We start from the raw sequence: 23,146 nt of genomic DNA on the forward strand, positions 1-23,146 counted from the left end.
ACAAAAGAGGTTTCAGCAAACACATTTGGTCAACTGACACCACCAACTATTTTCAGTTTTTGCAACTCTGAAGGGACATCCTTCCTCTCTGGCAAACAATAATCAACACAGGAGAACCTCTGACCCAACAGCCCCATGGGGGGCTAGGGGAGCAAGCTTAGTAGAAATCTATGATGACAAACAGCAATTACATTGAAGGCATTTGAGCCTCACCATCCACTTCCTTCTAATCCTTGGGTTTTACAGGTTCTATCTCTATCAAGTCCTTCTTTGAGTAAGACGATAAGCACCAGTTTTGAAGAACCTCCTGGCATCCCAAAAGGGATGATCTTATAGTAGCTGTTTTAAAATGTCTCAGAAAGGATTATTATGTTTTTCCATTAAGTATTAATGATTTCGGTTTATATTAAATGCCTTCCATGTTTCTTGCCTTGGCATTTTCCAAATTATTTTCTTCAAGAAGCAAATTAGAAAGGCATTAATATTTCTATGACATAATACGGAATTCATAAAAAAGGTTAAGATCTCAAATGGGCATCCCTTCAATAAAATTATGTTAAATTGTGCGAAATGTTCATACATGGTACAGTAGTTTTATATACTTTCAAAAATAGCTTTTTCATTTTTAAACGATCTGGTTTCAAAAAATAATTATTGCAATCACTTGGCTACAAATGCGGTTGAGATTTAAAGCTTCCTTCGTAATAAAACAGTATCTCATTTCAATATGCTTTTGGAAGCATTATTATAAATAATAGATTAATTATTTAATTAACATGGGTACCAATGTAAAGACCATGTGAGTAAACCATTTATTTCATTTTCTTTTTTTTTGTTGTTTAAATTTTTTTTAACATTTTATTTATTTTTGTCAGACAGAGAAAGAGAGACAGAGTGTGAGTGGGGGAAGGGCAGAGAGAGAGGGAGACACAGAATCTGAAGCAGGCTCCAGGCTCCGAGCTGTCTGCACAGAGCCTGATGCGGGGCTCGAACTCGGGAACTGGGAGATCACGACCTGAGCCGAAGTCAGATGCTTAACTGACTGAGCCACCCAGGCGCCCCTCGTTTATTTCATTTTCTAAAGATCACAAAATGAGTTAACTAATTTTTAGTTAGTTAACAAAATTAACTGAAAGGAAATACAAATGAAAAAGAGAAAGAGGGCAAGATCCGGTGCCATTGTGTGTATTGAGTGCTCCTTTTCACGAAGCTGCATTCTAGCTGGAGCCTCTCTGTGCTCTGCTGGCTGCTGAGGGCACCTGCGCCCATGCCGGGCTCCCTGAGCAAAGGGATCCAGCACTTTATGGCATGCTTTCTATAAAATAAAGTACAAAGTATAAATCATGTCCAGTGAGGTGCTGAGAAAGCTAGCCCAAGCAGCAGCCGCTGACGGGACAACAGCCCTGAAAAGGGGTAGGTCTGACCCTACAGCTGTCTCTGGGGACACCAACGAACCCAGCCTGCCTGGGCCCTAATTCTCTTATCTACAAAATGTCTCAAAGTCCATTTCACCTTTGAGATTCTAGCAAATGGGGCGAACATAAGTAAATAAATAGGTTTTCATTATCGTGCAGTCACCTTGTTTTTCCTGTGTATGTAGCATTTTTCCTATTCGTGTTCCTATTTATATTGTATTGCTTCCTTCAAGAAGCAAATTAGAAAAGTATTAAGATTTCTGTGACATTGTAAGACACTGACAAAAATGTTTGAGATCTCAAATGGCTATCCCTTCAAGAAAATGATGTTAAATTGTTTAAAGTTGCCAAGTGCTGGATCCAAACTCAGGAGGTCTGGCCAAAGGGTCCACGTGCTTAACCCTTATACCACACCATCTGTGGATGCTTCCATTGTTACATAAATATTTTTGTGTCGACTAACTCTGCCACATGCAAGCTCACTAAAGGAAAGCACTTGGTCTCTGTCTTCTCTGTGCCTCTGACTAGTACACACAGAGACACTCCGTAGGAGCAACCTATGAGGTACAGGAATCCGGCATGGCACTGAAAACAAAGGGCAAACCTCTGAAATTGTCTGTCACACTTAAAACACACGGAGACACACCCCTTCCTTCTTGTTCTTTCCTCTACTATGTGAAAAATGCTGGCTGCCTGTTACACAGATCAGAAAAATGGGTAATAGCATTAATAAAAACACCTTATGGGGCGCCTGGGTGGCTCAGTCGGTTGAGCGTCTGACTTCGGCTCAGGTCATGCTCTCACAGCTCTGTGAGTTCGAGCCCCGCATTGGGCTCTTGCTGACGGCTCGGAGCCTGGAGCCTGTTTCGGATTCTGTGTCTCCCTCTCTCTCTGCCCCTAACCCTGTCTCTGTCTCTCTCAAAAATAAATAAACGTTAAAAAATATTAAAGAAAAAACACCTATACATTTCCACGTCTCAGAAATATGAGTCAGACAATGAAGGAAGATCTTTCAGTGCTAAACTCTCCCTCACTCACTTTCTTCCTTCCTCTTTCCTTTGTCACTGTCTCAACAAATATTTGTTTTATTCCCACTACATGCCAGAAAAACAAACCGCTGGGTGTGTTATTAACGTTTCCACCCTAGATGCTAAAAGACAGAGGCAAGTAATATGAAGTAATGTCAAGAGCAATAAAAAGATTGCCAAAATTTATTGCGAACATACCACGAGCTAAATGTTAGGCCCAGGGCTTGATGGGCGTTATCTCACTCAATCCTCATTACAACTCCATAAGATAACACTATTATTATCTCCACTTGACAAATAAGGGGAGCAAGTTGAGAGAGGCTGAGGTCATACGACTCCTAAGGGACAGAGCAGGGACTCCAGCCCTGGCGGTCTGAGACTAGAGCTTGCACTCTTAACCTTTACACTCCACTCTCTCCAGAAGTAGATTCGGCCACGAGGCATACAGAGGGCAGGCATGAAATTGGTTTCATTTCCTTTCACAAGAGTCCCATAAATATAGTATCAGAGTGTTACAGGAATTGCTTCCAACATCCTCATAGACTTCACCCAAAAGCAGGTGGGTGACTTGTAACAAGCTCCCCCCTCCTGGCTTTATTCAATCCATTTGTAAAAAAAAAAAAAAATAATAATAATCTTGAGTTCCTCCCAGGCACAGACCTTCCAGTCTTCTTCTTTTTTTTAAGTTTATTTATTTATTTTTGAGAGAGCTCATGAGCAAGGTAAGAGCAGAGAGAGGGAGAGAGAAACCCAAGCAGGCTCCATGCTGTAAGTGCAGAACCCAACCTGGGGCTCGAACTCAAAAACCGCGAGATCATGACCTGAGCCAAAACCAAGAGTCAGGTGCTCAACCAACTAAGCCACCCGGGTACCCCAGGTCCTTCTATTATTCTAAAGAGGCAGCTGTGGGGCAGGGAGTGTTCACCGATTTCAGAGCCAGAAGAGCTCTGTTATTGAATGGCCAGCACACTCCTTGCAGCCCCATCACGGGGATCTGATTCTATCATTTCTGGCTTGTCTTCTGCTGACCTCACCTGCCTGGAAGACAATTGTTCAACCTTAATATCATCTGGAGATACAATGATCTACCCTCTTACCAAATTTTTACATGCACAATACATTATTGTTGCCTATACATACAATGTTATACTGCAGGACTCCAGAGCATATTCATCTTGCTTGACTTTTACGCTCATTGATTAGTTACTCCCTATTTTCCCCCTTCCCCTAGCCCCTGGTAACCATAATTCCACTCTTTGACTCTATGACTTTGACTATTTTAGATACCTCATGTAAGTGGAATCATGCAATATTTGTCTTTTTGGGTCTGGCTTACTTCACTTAGCATAATGTCCTCAAGGTTCATCCATGTTGCCGTATATTACAGAATTTCCTCCTTTTTCAAGGCTGAATAGTATTCCATTGGATGTATATACTACACTTTCTTTATCCACTCATCTTTCAAAGGACATTTAGGTTGTTGCTACATCTTGGCTATTGTGAATAGTGCCATAGTGAACATGGCAGTGCACATATCTCTTCTAGATCCTGATTTTCAATTCTTTTGGATAAATACCCAGAACTGGGATTTGCTGGATTATACAGTGGTTCCATTTTTAATTTTTTGAGAACCTCCATACTCTTCTTCCATGTGACTATAACAGTTTTCATTCCCACCAACAGTATGTATGTATTTACCCAAGAATTCAAAATCAAACTCTCAACTTCTATATTCTTTATCATCATGTTCTATGGTCGTAGGTTCTGCTCTTTGTATATGAGACTTACACTCATGTCCAATATCGATTCATTGAAGTTCTGGCTGAAGAGAAGCTTGAAATGATGCATCTGACTTGGAAGGGTATTTATAGTATTCCCCCGCTTCTCTGTGCTTTTAGGATTGTTTTGCTAACCACCATGATTCACATCAAGCCTTTTCTTTTCATCTGAAATTTAGTCTCTTTATGTTTTTGCACTACCGGCCCTTTCTGAGTAATCTCATCCACTTTATTGGCATTGATAACAAGTACCTTTACAATGCTGACTCCCAAGTCTCTAAACTGCGTCTCTTACTCGAGCTCCAGATGCAAATAAGAATGCGCTCAGTGCACGTGGCTTTTGGTCTCCTACAAGCACTAAAATCATGCCTATTTAAATAGGAAGTCCTCCTCTTCCAATCATACTCCTCCCCTAGTGCTCCCTCTCAGGGACTGGCACGACTCAGGAACCCAAATCAGAGGCCTTGGGACTCTTCTTGCCATTAATAATCATGTTCCTGTTCTCGAATCCATCACCCTCCCCCGGCCCTACCGCCACTTCCTCAGCTCAGGCCATTCTTATTTCTCACCTAGATAACTGCAATAGATATCCAGGAAGCATCTTTGCTTTGGTTGGTAACAGTGATCTCACATTTAACATATCTAAAAGAGAAATCTCCTTTTGTCCTCAGCTCCCCAAATTGGCCCTCTCACGTTTGGCCACATCCCAGCTAATAGTATGATTACCAACTTGCTCAAGCCAAAAACCTAGAGCCATCCCTTAGCTCCCTCCTATCCACCCACATCCAATCTACCAGCGTTCACTGTCATTTTTACCTCAAAAATATATCCTAAATCTGATAGCGTGTCATTATTTTCACTGAAACTACTCTAGTCTAGACCACTTCATTTTTCTCCTGGCTTACTTTAACAGCTTTGTAAATGTTTTCCCTACCTCTCATTTTTTTTTTTTTTTCCTCTAGAACCCCTCCCAAGTCAGAGTACTAAAAAATAAACCATCTCATTTCCTTGCATCAAGTTTTGCAGTCATCTTCTATTGCGATTGTTATAAGATGGAAACTCTTTACTATGGTCTATACGGTTCCACATAAACTGGACACTGCCTATATATTCACCCGCACCCACCATGCTCCAGCCATTGTGACTTTCTTTCTGGCTTCCTCAGTCCAGCAAGCTTGTCCCGCCTCAGGGCCTCTGTACGTGCCATTCCCACTTCTGCCAGATTTGCTCATGACTGGTTCCTTCACATCATCCACGATTCAGTTCAAATACCAGCTCCTCAGAGAGATCTTCCTTCACTACTCTAGCTAAAGTGGTGTCCCAAGATTTAATTTTATCTTTTTCTCTTGGATAATGACCAAGTGAAAAAAGAAAAATATGGGCTTACTGAAGCAGATTATTTATAATTAGAAACCCAGTTAAAAAGTTTAAAATAAGAATGTGCAGAATCCATGGGCAGAATTCAAAAGTGCATATAGATCATGGCGGTGTATCAGCGTATCTGTAATTTTGCAGATCAAGTACAGGCACTAGATGATTCAAGTTGGTGACAATAAGTAGCATCAGCTGGTCTGAAGGACATAGAAGGAGGAGGAATCCCCCTTTGTAGGTAAGTTCCCAAAGCTGAAGAAGCCTGGACTTCATTTATCCTTTCTTCCTCTGCTTGCCTGAACTGTCTAAAAGACGCGATCTGACTGCCCAACAGAAAAACCACTTCTGGAAATACAATGTGATGAGATTGCATTTTAGGCTTTTGACAGGAGGAAAAACAAAGGCACAGTTGCCACGCTTTCTTTACTTAGTCTTCTGACATTATGAAAATTTTCAAACATGAAGAAAAATAGAAAAGCTCCATTTCCTAAGATCATTTTTCTCCCTGCTTCAGATGGAGCCAAGTGGTTTCAAAACTCCCTAACTACTGGGTGGGACCAGTAGTTTTTAAACTTCTAATTGCCCGAGTAAAGGTCTGGACCTTCGTATGATCAGTTTTGACATTTTGATCACTTTTTTAGTGCAATCATACCCAAAGTTAGTCAACAAATGCCTCCTGCTAGATAGAACTTGACTATTTTATTTAATTAATTAATTTAAAATTTTATTTTACTGCAGTAAGAATTCTTTCTTTAAAATTTTTTAAAAATGTTTATTTTTGAGACAGAGAGAGACAGAGCATGAGCAGGGGAGGGGAAAAGAGAGAGGGAGGCACAGAATCTGAAGCAGGCTCCAGGCTCTGAGCTGTCAGCACAGAGCCTGACGTGGGGCTCAAACTCCCTGCGAGATCATGACCTGAGCTGAAGTGGGACGCTTAACCGACTGAGCCACCCAGGCACCCCACAGTAAAAATTCTTAACATCGGTCTACCCTTTTAACAAATTTTTAAGTGTAAAGTATAGTATTGTTTAGGATGGGTACAATATTACACAGCTGATCTTTAGAACTTACTAGAGCTTGGGGCAAGAGAGTGGGAAGTTGATAAATAGCTGCTTTGCTTTTGCTGGTTTACGAAGCTCTGAACTATTTTGCCTTTTATTTTATTTTATTTTATTTTATTTTACTTTATTTTATTTTCAAGTTTATTTATTTTTGAGAGAGTGTGAGTGGAGGAGGGGTGGGGGGGGGGCAGGGACAGAGGATCTGAAGCAGGCACCAGGTTCCGTGCTGACAGCAGAGAGCCCCATATGGGGCTCGAACTTAGGAACCGTGAGATCATAACCTGAGCCGAAGTTGGGACACTTAACTGACAGCCACCCAGGCTCCCTGAACTATTTCACCTTTACATTTTCCATTCCAGTACTCTGGAGAAGATCTACATGCTTCAGGGACACATTTGTTTTTGTCCCTTACATAGGCCCTTTATTAAAGCGTACTGATTACAGTGTCATTTCTAGTACTAAACTATACTGTATTATATATAAGTAGTATTATATATACTACTTATGCAAGTTCTGAAGTCAAATGTCAAAAAGAAGATCTAAATTAGTTACATCTTAGCCTTGGTGTTTACATTTCTTTTTTTGAAAAATTTAAAAAATGTTTATTTATTTATTTATTTTTTGAGCGAGAGAGAGAGAGAGAGAGAGAGAGAGAGCACATTCGAGCAGGGTTGGGGAAGAGAGAGAGGGAGAGAGAGAATCCCAAGCAAGCTCTGTGCTGTTAATGCGGAGTCCAACACAGGGCTCGATCTTACAAAGCGTGAGATCATTACCTGAGCCAAAATCAAGAATTGGACACTTAACCGATGGAGCCACCAGGTGCCTCAGTGTTTACATTTTTATCAGCAAATATGAACTAAAAGTTAAATCGTATCTGCCATCTTACAAGCAAATCTTTTATTTTTCACCTAGAACAAAGACTTTCCTTTGACATTATCTCACGAGTGACAATGTTACATTTGATAATTTACAGTGGACGGAGTATACTGCCCAAGTTACACTGCCCCAGATCCTACTGAACCCAGCGTGGCGACCTTTGGAGAGAAAAGATAAAAAATGCAAGCTGACCCAAGGCATCTGCTTGTTTTATCTGTTTCTGCCAACAATCACTTATATATTACTTAAAAACAAGAGGTAATGAAGTACATCTTCCAGGCCATTTAGCTTTTGTTTGTTTGATTTTTAAAATCCCTCAAAGACCCTGACTACTGCCAACTTGAAATGCTTTCTGAAAAGTTCGGGGAAATTCAAACACTGTGACTATAATCAGAATACTTAGCATAGGGCATTACTGGTACTCGAACGTGGAAACAGGACCTAATCCAGTTGGGTCAGGAAGTTGTTACTTAAAGACTTGTGTTATAGAGTTAAAAAATATTCAATTGGTTATCTCTCTTTTGGTTTTCTTCCTCACGTGGAGGCGGAAAATGATTTTTTCTTGTTTTCTCAATAAATGCTAGAAAGGTAAACTGAATTCTAGTCATAAATTTACATTTGCCTTTTCAAAAAAAAATATTCCATACATTGGCATCAGGTTAAGTAAAGAACAAAGAGGCTAACGTTCCAGTGTATTCAACAAGCAAAAATACCATCATATTTCAGTTGTGGAATCAGGGATAAAAGTCACAGGGATAAAAGGCACAGCATAGGGAATATAATCAGTGGGACTGCAGTATCACTGGTAACAGATGGTACCTAGAGTTGTGGTGGGCACAGCTTAACATGAGTCTTGTCGAATCTCTATGTTGTACACCTGAGACCAATGTAACATTGTGCCTCCACTAGACTTCAATAAAAAAATTAAAAATCATACGAAATTATATAGTCACAGCCCTTTCTGTGTTGGGTATTTTCAATCAACATAATGATTTTTAAGGTTGTCATTTAATTAATTAAAAAAATAACAACTATAGTCACATATGACTTATATACAGTTCTTATATGAACGAAGTACGAGTTACATATTTTGCATCTGGCGCATTTATTTTAACTTTATAGAAGTAATGCCGCAAACATGCTGATTAAGGATACTCTGAGTACGATAGCTGGACTTTTCACAAATGCCCTGCAAATTCCCAGGAAGTCAATGCACAGCTGTCCCACTTGCACACAATGATGACTACTGTTCACTGCTGAGAAGGCCTGGTTAGCAGCAAATGTGGTCAAGGCACGCGGACGCTTGTTAGGTTCACTTTGTGAGAGAAGCAAATATTGAATATTCCTTGACACAGAGAAATTGTCATTCATATCCTATTATTTTCCAAAACTTAGAAGCCCCTATGTTAATGGCAGATGAGTTACTGATAAATGTGTTTGATTGCAATGAAAAGAGATGCAACAAAGGACTGCGGGAAAGGTGGGAGATACATGTTAATGATACCCTGCGATCTGTTTTCAGTCCAATCCCCCAAATCGCTTCTAAATGTTGGCTCCCATCTCCACTAGCACATAGGTAGGTAAGGAAAGAAATTCTGTATGCAAATAATAGTCTTTCCTTGTATTTACATACATATTTAAAAATAATAGCAGAATACTGAAAATCAACAAGTGCAGTAAGGACAGAATTATATATTAAAAAAAGAGTGACTTTTGTTCTCTGTTGAAATGCCACAGTGGCACTGAAAAGGTAATATTCATTATCTCTTCAGGAAAACAGACTCATTCCAGGGAAATAGCATTCATCAGTCACGGATCTAAAGGAAAAACTTAGAAAATACCATCCAACCCTCTACTTCCCCTAAACAATCAAATCAAAGAATATTTTTTATATGTTTGAGATTTCTCTCCATCTCAAATACAACTTTGGTGCTTTGCCCTTGACACATGGTGGCAAATAATAAATATTCTTTTAATAGCTCTCCCATAAATGAATGAATAAATGAATGACTTCACTTCCAAATTGAATTAGGATGCAGAAATTGATATGCAGAATTAATAAGGTTTTCAGTTTAATTTATGGATAAGGAAATGCTTACAGCTCTGGGGTTGGTTGGGGATAATTCTTTGTGCTTTCTCAAAGGCGCTGTCTAGGGTGTTCGTCCCCTTCTCATGTATGTTTCCATTTCGCTGGTTTTCTCCTGTCCTATCTTTGCAATTCCCTCCCATCATTCTTAGGGACTTCTTTCCTTATGAAACCCACAGGGACATTTTCTGTGTCTGATGACTTCACAAAGCCACTTGCTCCTTCATTTGTTGAACCGACACCTCCTGAGAATCTGCTTCTTCCAGGCCCTGTGGGAGGCACCAGGGACAAAACAGAACCACACAAGCAACTTCTGTCTTTGTTTTCACTACATTTTTCGATTTCATTAAAACCTAGCTCAGAAACGAAGCAAACAGAACCTGCAAGGACATCAGTCTCCAAAAAGGCATTCCAGGACTAGGCATGTTGCTGATAAAGGTTCATTCTGGAGGGCCCCAGTGCCACAACGGTGTCACGCACTCCATTAAGCTCTATTGCAATACACATGTCTGGCGAATGCATCGTTTCTAGCATCTTGTTTATAATTCTTATGTTGATTATATTTTGAAATGAGGACATTTTTACTATACTGGCTTACATAGCATATTATTAAATTAATCTCACCTATTTCTTTTTAGTTTTTAAAATGTGGCTATTCAAAAATTTAAATGTACATGTATGGTTTGCATTATATTTTTACTGGATTGCTGATGAGAAGGCAAGAGAGAGAGGAACAAAATAACCCAAATAAGCAAACAAAATTATTACGAAATTGAATGTGGTGTTTTATTTGTATCGGTGTATCAGTGAAACACAGAGCTGTATGTTTTCAGAGAAGGCATGGGTAGAATTGCATTTCAGGGATATTCCTGAGGAGAAAGGGACCATACTTGGCTGAGAGATACAGATGGTTTCTGTGCAGTAAGAAATATATTAGAGATTTACAGTCATGCTAATAACTACAGCGGAGTGCAGATGTATAAGCAAATATAGGCAAGCAAACAGAGACAGCATTCCAGAAACATTCTGAAAGGATTTTAATAAGGGAAAGATGTTCAAACAAAGGCATGGACCATGGACAGAACCATCCTCTCCTACAAATGGAGGGGAAGGTTCAAATGGAAGCCTAGACACTAATGATCACATTGAACAAAATTTAAATATGCTCTCTGAGGGGTGCCTCAATTGATTAAGGGTCTGACTCTTGATTTCAGCTCAGGTCATGATCTCACAGTTTGTGAGATCGAGCCCCACGTGGGGCTCTGTGCTGACAGTGCGGAGCTTGCTTGGGATTCTTTCTCTCCCTCTCTCTGCCGTTCCCCCACCCATGTGAGTGCTCTCTTTCTCTCTCTCTCTCAAAATAAAGAAACTTAAAAATATGCTATCTGGAATCAGTACTGTATTAATTCATGGGCATTCATTAGCCCCTCCGGATGAATTCATTGGTCAGGTAACTCAGCAGCTTCTGAGAGTCCCTAGATGCTGATATTCCCACCCCCCCCTTCTACTTTTTCAACTAAGGCTCCGCCCCTTTCAGAGTTCCTTCAACTGCCACTCACATCATAGCCTCATTTCTGGGGTGAGCAGTCTTCAGGGGCCTCTTGTTTCCTTACAGTCTCATGGCTGCTCTCCTGCCTTGCCAATCCTCTTATCTGGGAATTTTCAGTGAAATAATAGGACAGTTTATATCGTTGATTCCCGTATTGCTCGGCTCAAATGACTCACATTCACTTTAGAAGGTTTCTAGTTACGCAGTGTACAAGTAGATCATTTACAGTTGATTAAAATGTTTGTGGTCATTTCTATGAAAAAAAAAAGTTGGGCATCTGTTCTTGGTTAGAAATACAAGTTCATTGTTTTCTCTGTGGGAAAGTCAGGCATGACTTAAGACTCCTTTCACAAGAAAGCCTAAGGATCACCTATATTCTATTTCTGTGGGCATTTTTAATCCTTTGTTAGCATAAGTGCCATTTTTAACTAATCAAAATACGCAGTTACCTACAATGCTCCATTCCCAAATCGTGTCAGATTTAACACTGCTACACACAGAGAGAATGCCCTTTGATGCAACTTCCACAGGACGTTGAAACTAACATGAACTGAACTTTCTGGGGACCTGCTTTGGCCTGTACTGCCTTCATGAGATCTATCAGATAGCTCCTGAAAGTCTATTTGTATTTGAGTTACTTTCCATTTTAACTGGGAATTCCTTGTGGCTTTTTTTTTTTTTTTTTTTCAGAATACACATTTTTCATTAATTTATTTCTTTTGAGAGGGAGAAACAGCATGAACAGGGGAGGGGCAGAGACAGAGAGAGAAAGAGAGAGAGAGTCCCAAACAGGCTTAGTGCTGTCAGCACAGAGCCCAAAGTGGGGCTCAATCTCACGAAACCAAGAATCACACTTAACTGACTGAGCCACCCAGGTGCCCCAAGAATATTTCAGATGAAAGCCTGAAGTAATTTTTGGCTAACAAAATTAGCAAATTCTTCATTTCCTCACCTGAGTGAAAGGAACAAATATATGTGGTGCAAGAATCAACCCAGGTAAGTTACTCCTTTTCAGTCATGAAAGGAGGCACTGTGATGTCCCTAAAGAGAGTATTTCGTCCCACGACTTAAGGAAACCATGTTTCAAGTGTTTCGAGTGTTGACTGTGTGCAAATAAGCCCTGCCCTGAGTGCTATAATAGCCATGCAAATTAAACATGTGGAGAGAATCTCGGGTAACACTTTTCACATTTGCACTTTGCCTATGTGGTTAGACATGGTGATTTCTCCTCCATTAGCTACTTACCATTTCAGATTTGTTCAGTTTGCATAAAGACACTCTTTTAAATGCAGTGTTATCCAGTGGAATTTAAGGTATTTTCGAAATCATGTGGCACAGCTGTGCTGTTCCTTCTCTATCATAAATTCGACTGGCTGGAAAATGAAGTTGGTTTAAAAATAGCCTCTTCAGGACTTCTTATAACGAACAGCCTGTATGTAAGTCTTCCACTTCGTGGGTGGACAAATGTATCTAAGATACTTTATTCTGCTCAATAATAAATATTGTTGTGAAACCATAAACCCAGAGAAAATTGGTTATTTTTTTAAAAATAGAATTCATTAACATAGTTCAGAGAGCCAGTTCTTCAGGAAAGCTATTTTTTTTTTTTCAACGTTTTTTATTTATTTTTGGGACAGAGAGAGACAGAGCATGAACGGGGGAGGGTCAGAGAGAGAGGGAGACGCAGAATCGGAAACAGGCTCCAGGCTCCGAGCCATCAGCCCAGAGCCTGACGCGGGGCTCGAACTCACGGACCGCGAGATCGTGACCTGGCTGAAGTCGGACGCTTAACCGACTGCGCCACCCAGGCGCCCCAGGAAAGCTATTTTTAAAAGCAAACACACCAGAGATGGATTGCCTGGGAGGCCGAAGCAGAAAATTGGTACCTTGGAACTGGAGAATGGATAAGCATGAGACTTCATTTATACCAACCTGGGCCACGTGGGGATAGAATATGGGGGAAAGAATAGTTCCCTTATCTTTTCAGCAAAGCGCCAGGGCCTGTATTGGGCTGGATGTGGGTGACAGGTCTAGATTCAAGTCTCAGCTCTTGTTACCTGTTTGCTACCCAAGTGACCTCGGCCAGATCACACATGCAGGGCAGCGGGCTCCAGCAGTGCACCGTCAGTGTGTAACAACTGGCTCTCCGGGAACAAACAAGCAAGCAAATCAACCAACTCTGGTTTGTAACGTTTGCCACTTTCTGTGGTGTAAATATTTCCACCATGACCCACTTACACTATGTGCGTGACCTCACTGAATGCTGAAGTGGGAAGAAAAGTGGACAACCATTCTTTCCAAATTACCTCCCAGATAGCACCAGCTGACTCCAGCAAGCTGCTGCCTGGATTCCATTTCTAGCTCCACCAGTTAATATGGGGGGCTTAAGGCAACTTATTTGACTTCCCTACATCTCAGTTTCCTAATTTTTAACGTGCTAACCACAAACAAGCCTTAGGAGTTCATTTTGAGGGTAAAATAGAAGGCACTGAGCCCAGAGCCTGAAATAGCAGGTCCTCAGTAAACATCGATTCCCTGGCTTGCTGATTTCATGATTATGTCTCTGTCCATCTCTGTGTCCCCATTCTTCCCCTTCACAGATAAACTCTCCGAGAGAACAAGTCCGCATTTGTTTTCATTTGTTTATAACTCCCTCATTCAACCCATTGCTATCCAGATCTCATTTACAGAGCTCCTGAAAAATCACTTCTCTGTGATGACCAGCAGACTGTTCCTCCAACTTCAATGGACATTTTTCAGTGCTTATTTTATTTGATGTCTCTGTGGCATTTGTCATGCTTAACCAGTCCTTCCTTCTGAAGCAGGATGTACTATTATTCATCTCATTTCTTAGGCTGGAAACCTAGAAGTCCTCCTCCTTTACCTCCTGTATCCAATTGAACAGGCCAGTTCTATTTTGTAAATATATCTTCATTCTGTTTCCCTAGCTCCCTCTCTAATGCCACTGTCTTAGTAAAGACCCTCAAACATTCATCTTTTCATTCTTAAATAATTAAAATGGCATACCACCTGATTTCCCTGCCCCTAGCGAATTCCCCTTCCAATCCATACTTCCTCTGGAAGGATTTCTATAAAATGCAAACAGATCATGTAATTCCTTGCACGTCATTGGCGTGCAACACCTACTGCGTAAGTCCCAACTGCATGGAATTGCATAATGGCCCCTGTTGATTTTGGCTCATGCCAACCTCTTTGGCCACATGTCCTGCCTCTTGTCTGCTTATGACTGTGCTCCAGTCTTATTAAACCATTGACTGGACTCTCAAGAGGCCATGCCTTTTCTTGTCTTTGTCTCTCTGGACAGACACCCCTTTCCCCTTTTATACCTGGTAAGCTCCAGTCACCCCTCCTCCCGGAAGCCTTCTTTGACACCCTCGTGACACACAGTAATTCTCTAACAGGCACTCTTCACTGTAGTATAATCATCTGTCCTTACTTTGCTTCCCCAGCTTAAAGTGAATGAATGGAGGACATAAACACTGTATCTTATTCAACATCATATCTACAATATCAAGCACAAAATGTGGACCACAAAAACGTTTAGCAAACTCAATGTATCAACTAAGAAATGAGCCTTTGTGGCACCAAATGAGATGTCTTGTCAAGGCAAGAGCTTTTTTTTTTTTTTAATTGAGATATAAGTGAAGTGCAACATTGTATTAGTTTCAGGTATACAATATAATGATTTGATATTTATATACATTGTAAAACAATCACCATAATAAATCTACTTAATATCTGTCACTACACATAGTTACAATATCTTTTTATTTCTTATGATGAGAACTTTTATGATCTACTTGGTCAGGAACTTTCAAATATACAATACAGGATTATTGAGTGTGAAGGGATTTTGTAACTGTGAACAAGTTAGGAAGATACACATTTTCAGGCTTGATCCTAACTGAAATAATGATTCTCATTATTCTTAAATTACGGGCTTTTAAATAATAATAATTTATTTAAATGTATTTGTCCTAACAGGATTTGCCTATTAACTTCAAATGTTTAATATTGGTCACCAATAATTAAAACAATAACAAATTAGGTCTTCTCATGCTTATTTTTGAGGGTTTTTTGACAGGGTATAGGAACTAAGGCAAAACCACTGCAAAAATAGTAATAGTATAGAGAAAAAAATGCTAAATGTGAATCCACTTGAAAATCTGCATTTAATAAGTGAGTAACATATAATAAAGTGAACATGTTATTATCATACAGATGGAAAAATTTATTAAGTTACCTATTTAACTACTTTTTAAAATTTTATTTAAATCTAAGCTAGTTAACATATAGTGTAATAATGATTTTAGGAGTAGAATTTAGTGATTCATCACTTTCATCTAACACCCAGTGCTTATCCCAACAAGTGCCCTCCTTAATGCCCATCACCCATTTAGCCCATCCCCCCACCTACCTCCCCTCCAGCAACACTGTTTGTTCTCTGTATTTAAGAGTCTCTTCGTTTGCCTCCCTCTCTGTTTTCATCTTATTTTTCTTTCCCTTATCCTATGTTCACCTGTTTTGTTTCTTAAATTCCACAGATGAGTGAAATCATATGATATTTACCTTTCTCTGAGTGATTTATTTCACTTAGCCTAATACATTCTAGTTCCATCCATGGTGTTGCAAATGGCAAGATTTCATTCTTTTTGATTGCCAAGTAATATTCCATTGTATATATATATACCACATCTTCATTATCTGTTTGTCAGCTGATGGACATTTGGGCTCTTTCCATAATATGGCTATTGTTGATAATTCTGCTATAAATATTGGGGTGCATGTGACCCTTTGAATCAACATTTTTGTATCTTTTGGACAAATACCTGGTAGTGCAATTGCTGAGTCATAGGGTAGCTCTATTTTTAGTTTTTTAAATGTTTATTTATTTGAGAGAGAGAGAGAGAGAGAGAGAGAGAGAGAATGTGAGTGGGGGCGGGCAGAGAGGGAGACACAGAATCCAAAGTAGGCTCCAGGTTCTGAGCTGTCTGCACAAAGCCCAATGTGGGGCATGAATCCACAAACCATGAGATCATGACCTGAATCAAAGTCGGATGCTTAACTGATTGAGTCACCCAGGCACCCTTCTATTTTTAATTTTTTGAGGAAAGAAATTAAGTGGCTGCACCAGTTTGCATTCCCACCAGCAAGGCAAATGTGTTCCCCTTTCTCCACATCCTCATCAATATCTGTTGTTTCCTGAGTTGTTAATTTTAGCCATTTTGACCAGTGTGAGGTGGCATCTCATTGTAATTTTGATTTGTATTTCCCTGATGATGAGTGATACTGAGCATCTTTTCATTTGTCTTTTAGCCATCTGGATGTCTTCTTTGGAAAACTGTTTCTTCATGTCTTTTGCCCATTTCTTCACTGGATTATTTGTTTTTTGGGTGTTGAGTTTGATAAGTTCTTTATACATGTTGGATACTAACCATTTATCTGATATGTCATTTGCAAATATCTTCCCCCATCTGTCAGTTGCTTTTTAGTTTTGTTGATTGTTCCTTTTGCTGTGCAGAAGGTTTTTGTCTTGATGAAGTCCCAATAGTCCATTTTTGCTTTTGTTTCCCTTGCCTCTGAAGACATATCAAGTAAGAAGTTGCTGCAGCCGAGGACAAAGAGGTTGTTGCTTGTTTTCTCCTCTAGGATTTTGATGGTTTCCTGTCTTATATTTTGGTCTTTCATCCATTTTGAGTTTATTTTTGTGTATGGTGTAAGAAAGTGGTTCATTTTTCTGCCTATCGCTGTCCAGTTTTCCCAGCACCACTTGCTGAAGAGACTGTCTTTTGTCCAATGGATACTCCTTCTTGTTTGGTCGGAGATTAGTTGGCCATATGTTTGTGGGTCCATTTCTGGGTTCTCTATTCTGTTCCATTGATCTATGTGTCTGTTTTTGTACAAGTACCATGATGTCTTGATGATTACAACTTTGTAATATAGCTTGAAGTCCAGAATTGTGAGGTCTCCAGCTTTGGTTTTCTTTTTCAGGATTGCTTTGGCTATTCAGGGTCTTTTGCAGTTCCATACAAATTTTAGAATTGTTTTCTTTAGCTCTGTGAAGAATGCTGGTGTTATTTTGATAGGGATTACACTGAATGTATAGATGGCTTTGGGCGGTATCAACATTTTAACAATATTTGTTCTTCCAATCCATGAGCATGGAATGTTTTTCCATTTCTTTGTGTCTTCTTCAATTTCTTTCATAAGTTTTCTATAGTTTTCAGAGTATAGATCTTTTGCCTCCTTAGTTAAGTTTATTCCTAGATATTTTATGGTTTCTGTGCAATTGTAAATGGATCAATTCCTTGATTTCTCTTTCTGCTGCTTCACTATTGTTATATAAAAATGTAACTGATTTCTGTATGTTGATCTTATATCCTGAGAATTTGCTGAATTCATTTATCTGTTACAGCAGTTTTTTGGTGGAATCTTTTGGGTTTTCCACATAGAGTATCATGTTGTCTATAAAGAGTGAAAATTTGACTTCTTCCTTGCTGATTTGGATGCCTTTCATTTCTTTTTGTTTTCTGATTTCTAAGGCTAGGACATCCAACACTATGTTGAACAATAGTGGTGAAAGGGGACATCCCTGTCATATTTATTTAACTATTTTTTTAAAATCTTGAATGAGTGCATGTTAAATGTGTGTTGAAAGTCTTAAAAATTGAGGTGCTATTGATGTTTTAGGACATTTCAAAGAAGGGAAAAGCACAGTCACAAAGTAAGCAACAAGGGACTGAGCTTGCAAAGCAGATGTTCTACCATTTGCTTAATTTTCGTTAATAGATTTCACCTTTTGAGTTGAGAAAAAAATAAGCTTGTTCTTCCTTACTGGTAACTTTTTGCAAATAATGAAAATGAACAAACCTCTCCAACTTTAGGGATGATCTAATGTCATAAATAAAAAGTATGCAACTTCATTTAAAAATACTCATCATCTCTACCTACAAATCCATTCTCTGGCCCACCAGGACTATTCTTTACTTAACAGTTAACTAGAGTTGAAAGTGTTCTCTTACTTGGAAAAATCTGGATCAATATATATTTAACAGATGGTTTCTCTATAGTCTACTTTAGTAAGACTTCTAATTAATATATTTCTTCTACACCATGCTTATGAAGCACCTTTCTCTGTGAGGATTCTTCTTTGTATTTTTTGTTGTGTTGTTTTTTAATATCAAGAATTCCTTGATCCAAAAAGGGGTCTTTCCTTTCATAAGTTAAAATTCTTCAAATTAAATTGAGTTTTTATATAAAATCTGTGGAATACAGCTGATCATTTTTTTCTATTTTTCTGGTAAAGAAATCGGGTCATTAAAAAATCATGGGCAAATAGATAATTGATGATATCAGGAACCTGTCTCCTGATATTTTCCTTACTTATCATTATATTACCATATATTTTTAATATTCTTTACCAACCCAAATAGCTAAATTCAAGAAGAACATCATATTTGAATGTACGGCCAGGGTTGCAATAAGGGTGAAACAATTTTCTCCCCAAAAGAAGCTAAATTGACTACAGGAGAGTATCACTCTATAGTCTTAGCCCCACTGGCTATATGTTTTCCTGAGCGACTCAGTTCAAACTAATTAAGCTTAAGCTTTGGAACATAATTCATTCGATTATATAATGAAATGTGAACCATTATGTGTGTGTGTGTGTGTGTGTGTGTGTGTGTGTGTGTTGATCCAGATACACATAGTCATTTCAATAAAGTAATAATGGTGAGTAGAATCATAGATGCAAGATTGAAAAGCACCTTAGCAATGATCTAACCAAATCCTTTATGAAGCTCTTATTTATTACCATTCCTTACTGGTGGTGGCCCAACCTCTGTACAGTTTTACTAACGTAATCTCATTCTTCCCAGTCCTGGTGAAGTTTCCTTGTTATGAAATTATTTTTTATCCTGAGTAAAAACTTACCTCTGTAACTTTCATCTTAGTCCATGATTCCTTAAAGAATTAACCAACCTTAACCAATCAAAAAGTAAGGGTCCTGGAAGTCCCTTGTTTTAATGGGTAACATTTTTGTCCAGAACACTTTTTCTATATTCTTTGGTTTCCATCACGACTAGCACAACACAATGGAGTAGACTGAAAGGGTCCAGGAACTAATGCTGATCTCCCACAGCCAGGAGATGGACCTGCTACAAACAAGAGGATGTGGAAGCATTGTCTAATTCAGCAGGCAGGATGCAGAATCTGAGCAGAATGAATAACAAGTGACACAAAGAAGTCCTTGCAGGATGTCAGCAGCAGGAATGCCCATGACATTCTTGATATCTAAAGACACATATAGTCAAACTAGTATCACAAACTGAAGATGGTGATATTTATGACTACGTTGGTGAAGGTTAGGTCTCAATTTTGAAAACTCAGACCATCTTTGCAAATATAGATTTTGTGAGGACTGGATTTGTGTTCTTTGAAATGATGAGGAGTCTAGAAAATTTCCCCAATAATTTGAACTCTGTCCATTAACGACTTTGTTTTTGAAAGAGAGAGAGACAGGGAGAGAGAGAAAGGGAAAGAGAGAAAGAGAGAGAGAGAGAGAGAGAGAGAGAGAGAGAGAGAAGCAGAAGGAGAGGGAGAGAGGGAATCTTAACCAGGCTCCATGCCCAAAGCAAGCCTGACACAGGGCTGGATCTCACCACTGTGAGATCATGACCTGAGCCTATATCAAGAGTCAGATGCTTAACTGACTGAGCCACCCAGGCACCCCTATTTAGTATCTTTGACTTCACTTTCTCATAAGTTTCTTTCACTTTCTCCTAAAAATCAGACACACTGACAAGCTGTGCATCAGTTGAGGTAGATTAGTTCTGTTAATAAAAGGAGTTTCCTCATAACCCTGGTGACTAGTGTTCCCTGCGAAGACCTTGTTGCCTTAAAAAGATTTTCCAATTGTTGAAAAATATTTTATTAAGCTAGAAATTCAACATGGTATTGAAGTGACTGGTGCTTTGATTTGTAAGGAAAGGTCAGGATGATGAGACACTGGAAAGAATAAGGAGTCAAGGAACCAGAGTTCTTGTCCTGCTTTTGCCTCTAGCTCTTCGTGTCACCTTTGGTCACACAGAATATTAGAATCCACGAATACAAAGGGAACTTAAAGAGACATCTGGTTTACCACTGTGGCCAATTTAGCTTTCTCTCAAACAATAAAGTTTCTTTAAGCCAGTATCTATAGAATCATAACAACAGCATTTTAGAAACAGTATAAATAATCTTCCCCCAAGGAGCAATTATGGAGGTAATCACATCTGTGAGGAGAAAAGACATTTTCTTGCCTTCACATTTTTTTTTTTTTTTTTTTTTTTTGGTATTAATGATCAGGCTTTAAAAGATCCACAAAGAGAATGCAAACAATAACATTTAAGAGGGTAGTCATACAAGGAGTCCATTGCTCAGTTGTCTAGGATGAATGCTAAGATTGAGAAGGAGAAAAGGGACAGGGGCTGAGGTTGTTTATACATTTTTGATTAATTCAGATTTTTATCTTCTATTGACTACACTGTTTGAACACACACATTACAAACAAACAAATACATTTTTTCTTGTTACCAGACAAAAAAAATGCAACTAAAAGAAAATGGTAGTTGGGAAATATGTGTCTTTACATTGGCAGCCCTCACATATCATACGATTATGGGTTGGTAGACACTTGGGAAGGGTGGTGGGCACAGGTAAATAGGCCAAATTAGAATTCCCTAGGATTACCGGCAATTTTAGGGCACCGGAAGCTGGAAGATTGCACTTTTGCAAAGATTTACTTCATAAATTAAATTTTATCATATTTCATGACTTTAAGCCAAAAACCAAGTAATACAAATCTGGAATTTAAAAATTTATCAGTGTGCAAATAGGGGCCCCTACTATGCACAATGGCACTGTGTCAAAACATCACTCACTTCTAGATACACTAGAATTTAGGAATGGAATAATTCTTAAAATCCCTCCAAAATTTAAGAATTCTTTTTGGTTAAGTAGTCAACACTATCCTGAAAAAATTGACTCCATAAATGGTTTTAAGACAAATAATTAAGATTCACAGATATTTGGGCAAATAAAATGGTTGTCAACTGTTACAATTCCAATTTTTAAAGTTGGTGGTTATAAGATTCACCTTTTAATAGGGAATGATGAAAAAAATCACATTCTATCTCATTTTCTTTTGAATACAGTGAGAGAATGGGAAGGACATGATTGATGTGAAAGTGAAAAAGCTAAATGTATTAATTTATTTTAATTAATTTAATGTCAATCAATTGTAGGACCATAAACCATTACTTTTTTAGTGTGGGTTTTAGAATATTCAATTGCAAATAGATTTTTTTTTTTTAAAAAGCTGAAAGTAAAAACAGGAAATAATTGCAGCTAATTAGTCCAAATCTTACCTGAGGTTGCTTTTTGTTCTCTTTTCTTCTCCACTCTCCCTGAAATGAGAAGTGGCAGGTCAGTTACAGAGTGGGTCCATGAGAACTAGGTGTAACTAAGAGGAAACCCCGTTTATGGCAATTTCCAAACATAATCACTCCTCAGCTGTGTCCAAGATGCTTCTAGAGATGACGGGCATGGGCATAGTTGAAGGGGATGAAAAATGCTCTCAATCCAATTTATGAAAACCAACAATAAATGAGGATGCATGAAATAAAACATGCTGTTGGGTTTTAAAAATCTTGTTAGTAAGAGTCATTTACTCAACAATAAACTTACAAGGATCAAATCCCCATAGCACAAACTGTGGGGATAAACACCCGAGTTAAATAAGATCAAGGCCTCTTACAACCTATTTGGGGAGATAAAGGACAGACAATGCAATGTGAGATGAGATGTGCCCCAAAAGGTACAAACTGTTTAAAGATATGAGAGGATGAAGTGATTAGTTTAGGAAATAAAGGGGTGCCCTCGAAGTTAAGGAGAAAGTGATATTTGATTTGGACCTCAAAAGATACATGTGATCTGGGAAATTTGAAATAGGGAAAGTACTGGTGATCATTAAAAGAGATAGTATGGTGGGGCGCCTGGGTGGCGCAGTCGGTTAAGCGTCCGACTTCAGCCAGGTCACGATCTCGCGGTCCGTGAGTTCGAGCCCCGCGTCGGGCTCTGGGCTGATGGCTCGGAGCCTGGAGCCTGTTTCAGATTCTGTGTCTCCCTCTCTCTCTGCCCCTCCCCCGTTCATGCTCTGTCTCTCTCTGTCGCAAAAATAAATAAAAAAACGTTGAAAAAAAAAAATTAAAAAAAAAAAAAAAAGAGATAGTATGGGTTATACAAGACAAGGCTATTTGAGCAAGTGCCATGTTTAAAGCTTGCTTTAGGAACTATGGTTTTGCATAGATGGCTATCTTAGAGCTTAGGCAAGAGATGATGGACTGAGCATGGCAGCAGGAAGAGGGAGGTAGGAGGGCAGGACTTAGAAGGCCCAGGGAGTTACAAAATGTGAAGTGCAAGGGAGAAGTAAAAGTCGAGATGAATGGCTATCTAGGTGACTTTGGGCATGGTGATGCAATGTGGGGGAATGGTAAAATGGGATGGGGGCATGGGGATGACTGGTTCAGTTTTAGACTTACTGAGTTTGAAGTCTTACAGAGACATGGGGCCTGGGAGAGAGATGAAAATCTAAGTTACGGATGCAGAAAAGGTCCATTTTGAGAAGACAGCTGGACCTGAGGTGGGGAATGGGAACAGAAAGGCAGGCGGCACAGAGGGCGAGGCTGAGGATAGTGACCAAGAGAACAAAACTGCTACTTCTATTTTGAGATGTAGGGCCATGAGAAGAAGCAGCAGAGATCCACGGAGATCAACAGAGCACAGAACCGTGTGCCACAGATAAATTTAGGAAGTATGGAGGGCACCCACAGCATCGGAATCTTCTGGGTTCATTGTGAGAGAGCAGGTTTAGCAGAGCAGGGGCGGGGAACACAAGACACTCTGAGAGCCTGAGGAGTAGGG

General features: G+C 39.2%; 1 protein-coding gene across 5 annotated transcripts in view; it reads right to left on the reverse strand.

Moving 5' to 3' along the window:
• Positions 1-23,146, reverse strand: part of CHST9 (carbohydrate sulfotransferase 9) — a 243,763-nt gene that overhangs the window by 111,704 nt on the left and 108,913 nt on the right. For 3 of the 5 annotated variants that reach the window (XM_060613501.3, XM_060613498.3, XM_060613503.3), the window contains one exon: positions 21,592-21,630. The exons of the other annotated variants lie outside the window; for them this stretch is intronic. In XM_060613501.3, the coding sequence (XP_060469484.1) occupies positions 21,592-21,630 (39 nt within the window). The remainder of the gene's footprint in view (positions 1-21,591; positions 21,631-23,146) is intronic. 5 annotated transcript variants of the gene reach the window in all.

Source organism: Panthera onca, chromosome D3 (genome assembly GCF_046562875.1).
Source record: "Panthera onca isolate mPanOnc1 chromosome D3, mPanOnc1 haplotype 2, whole genome shotgun sequence".
NCBI classification, from domain to species: domain Eukaryota; kingdom Metazoa; phylum Chordata; class Mammalia; order Carnivora; family Felidae; genus Panthera; species Panthera onca.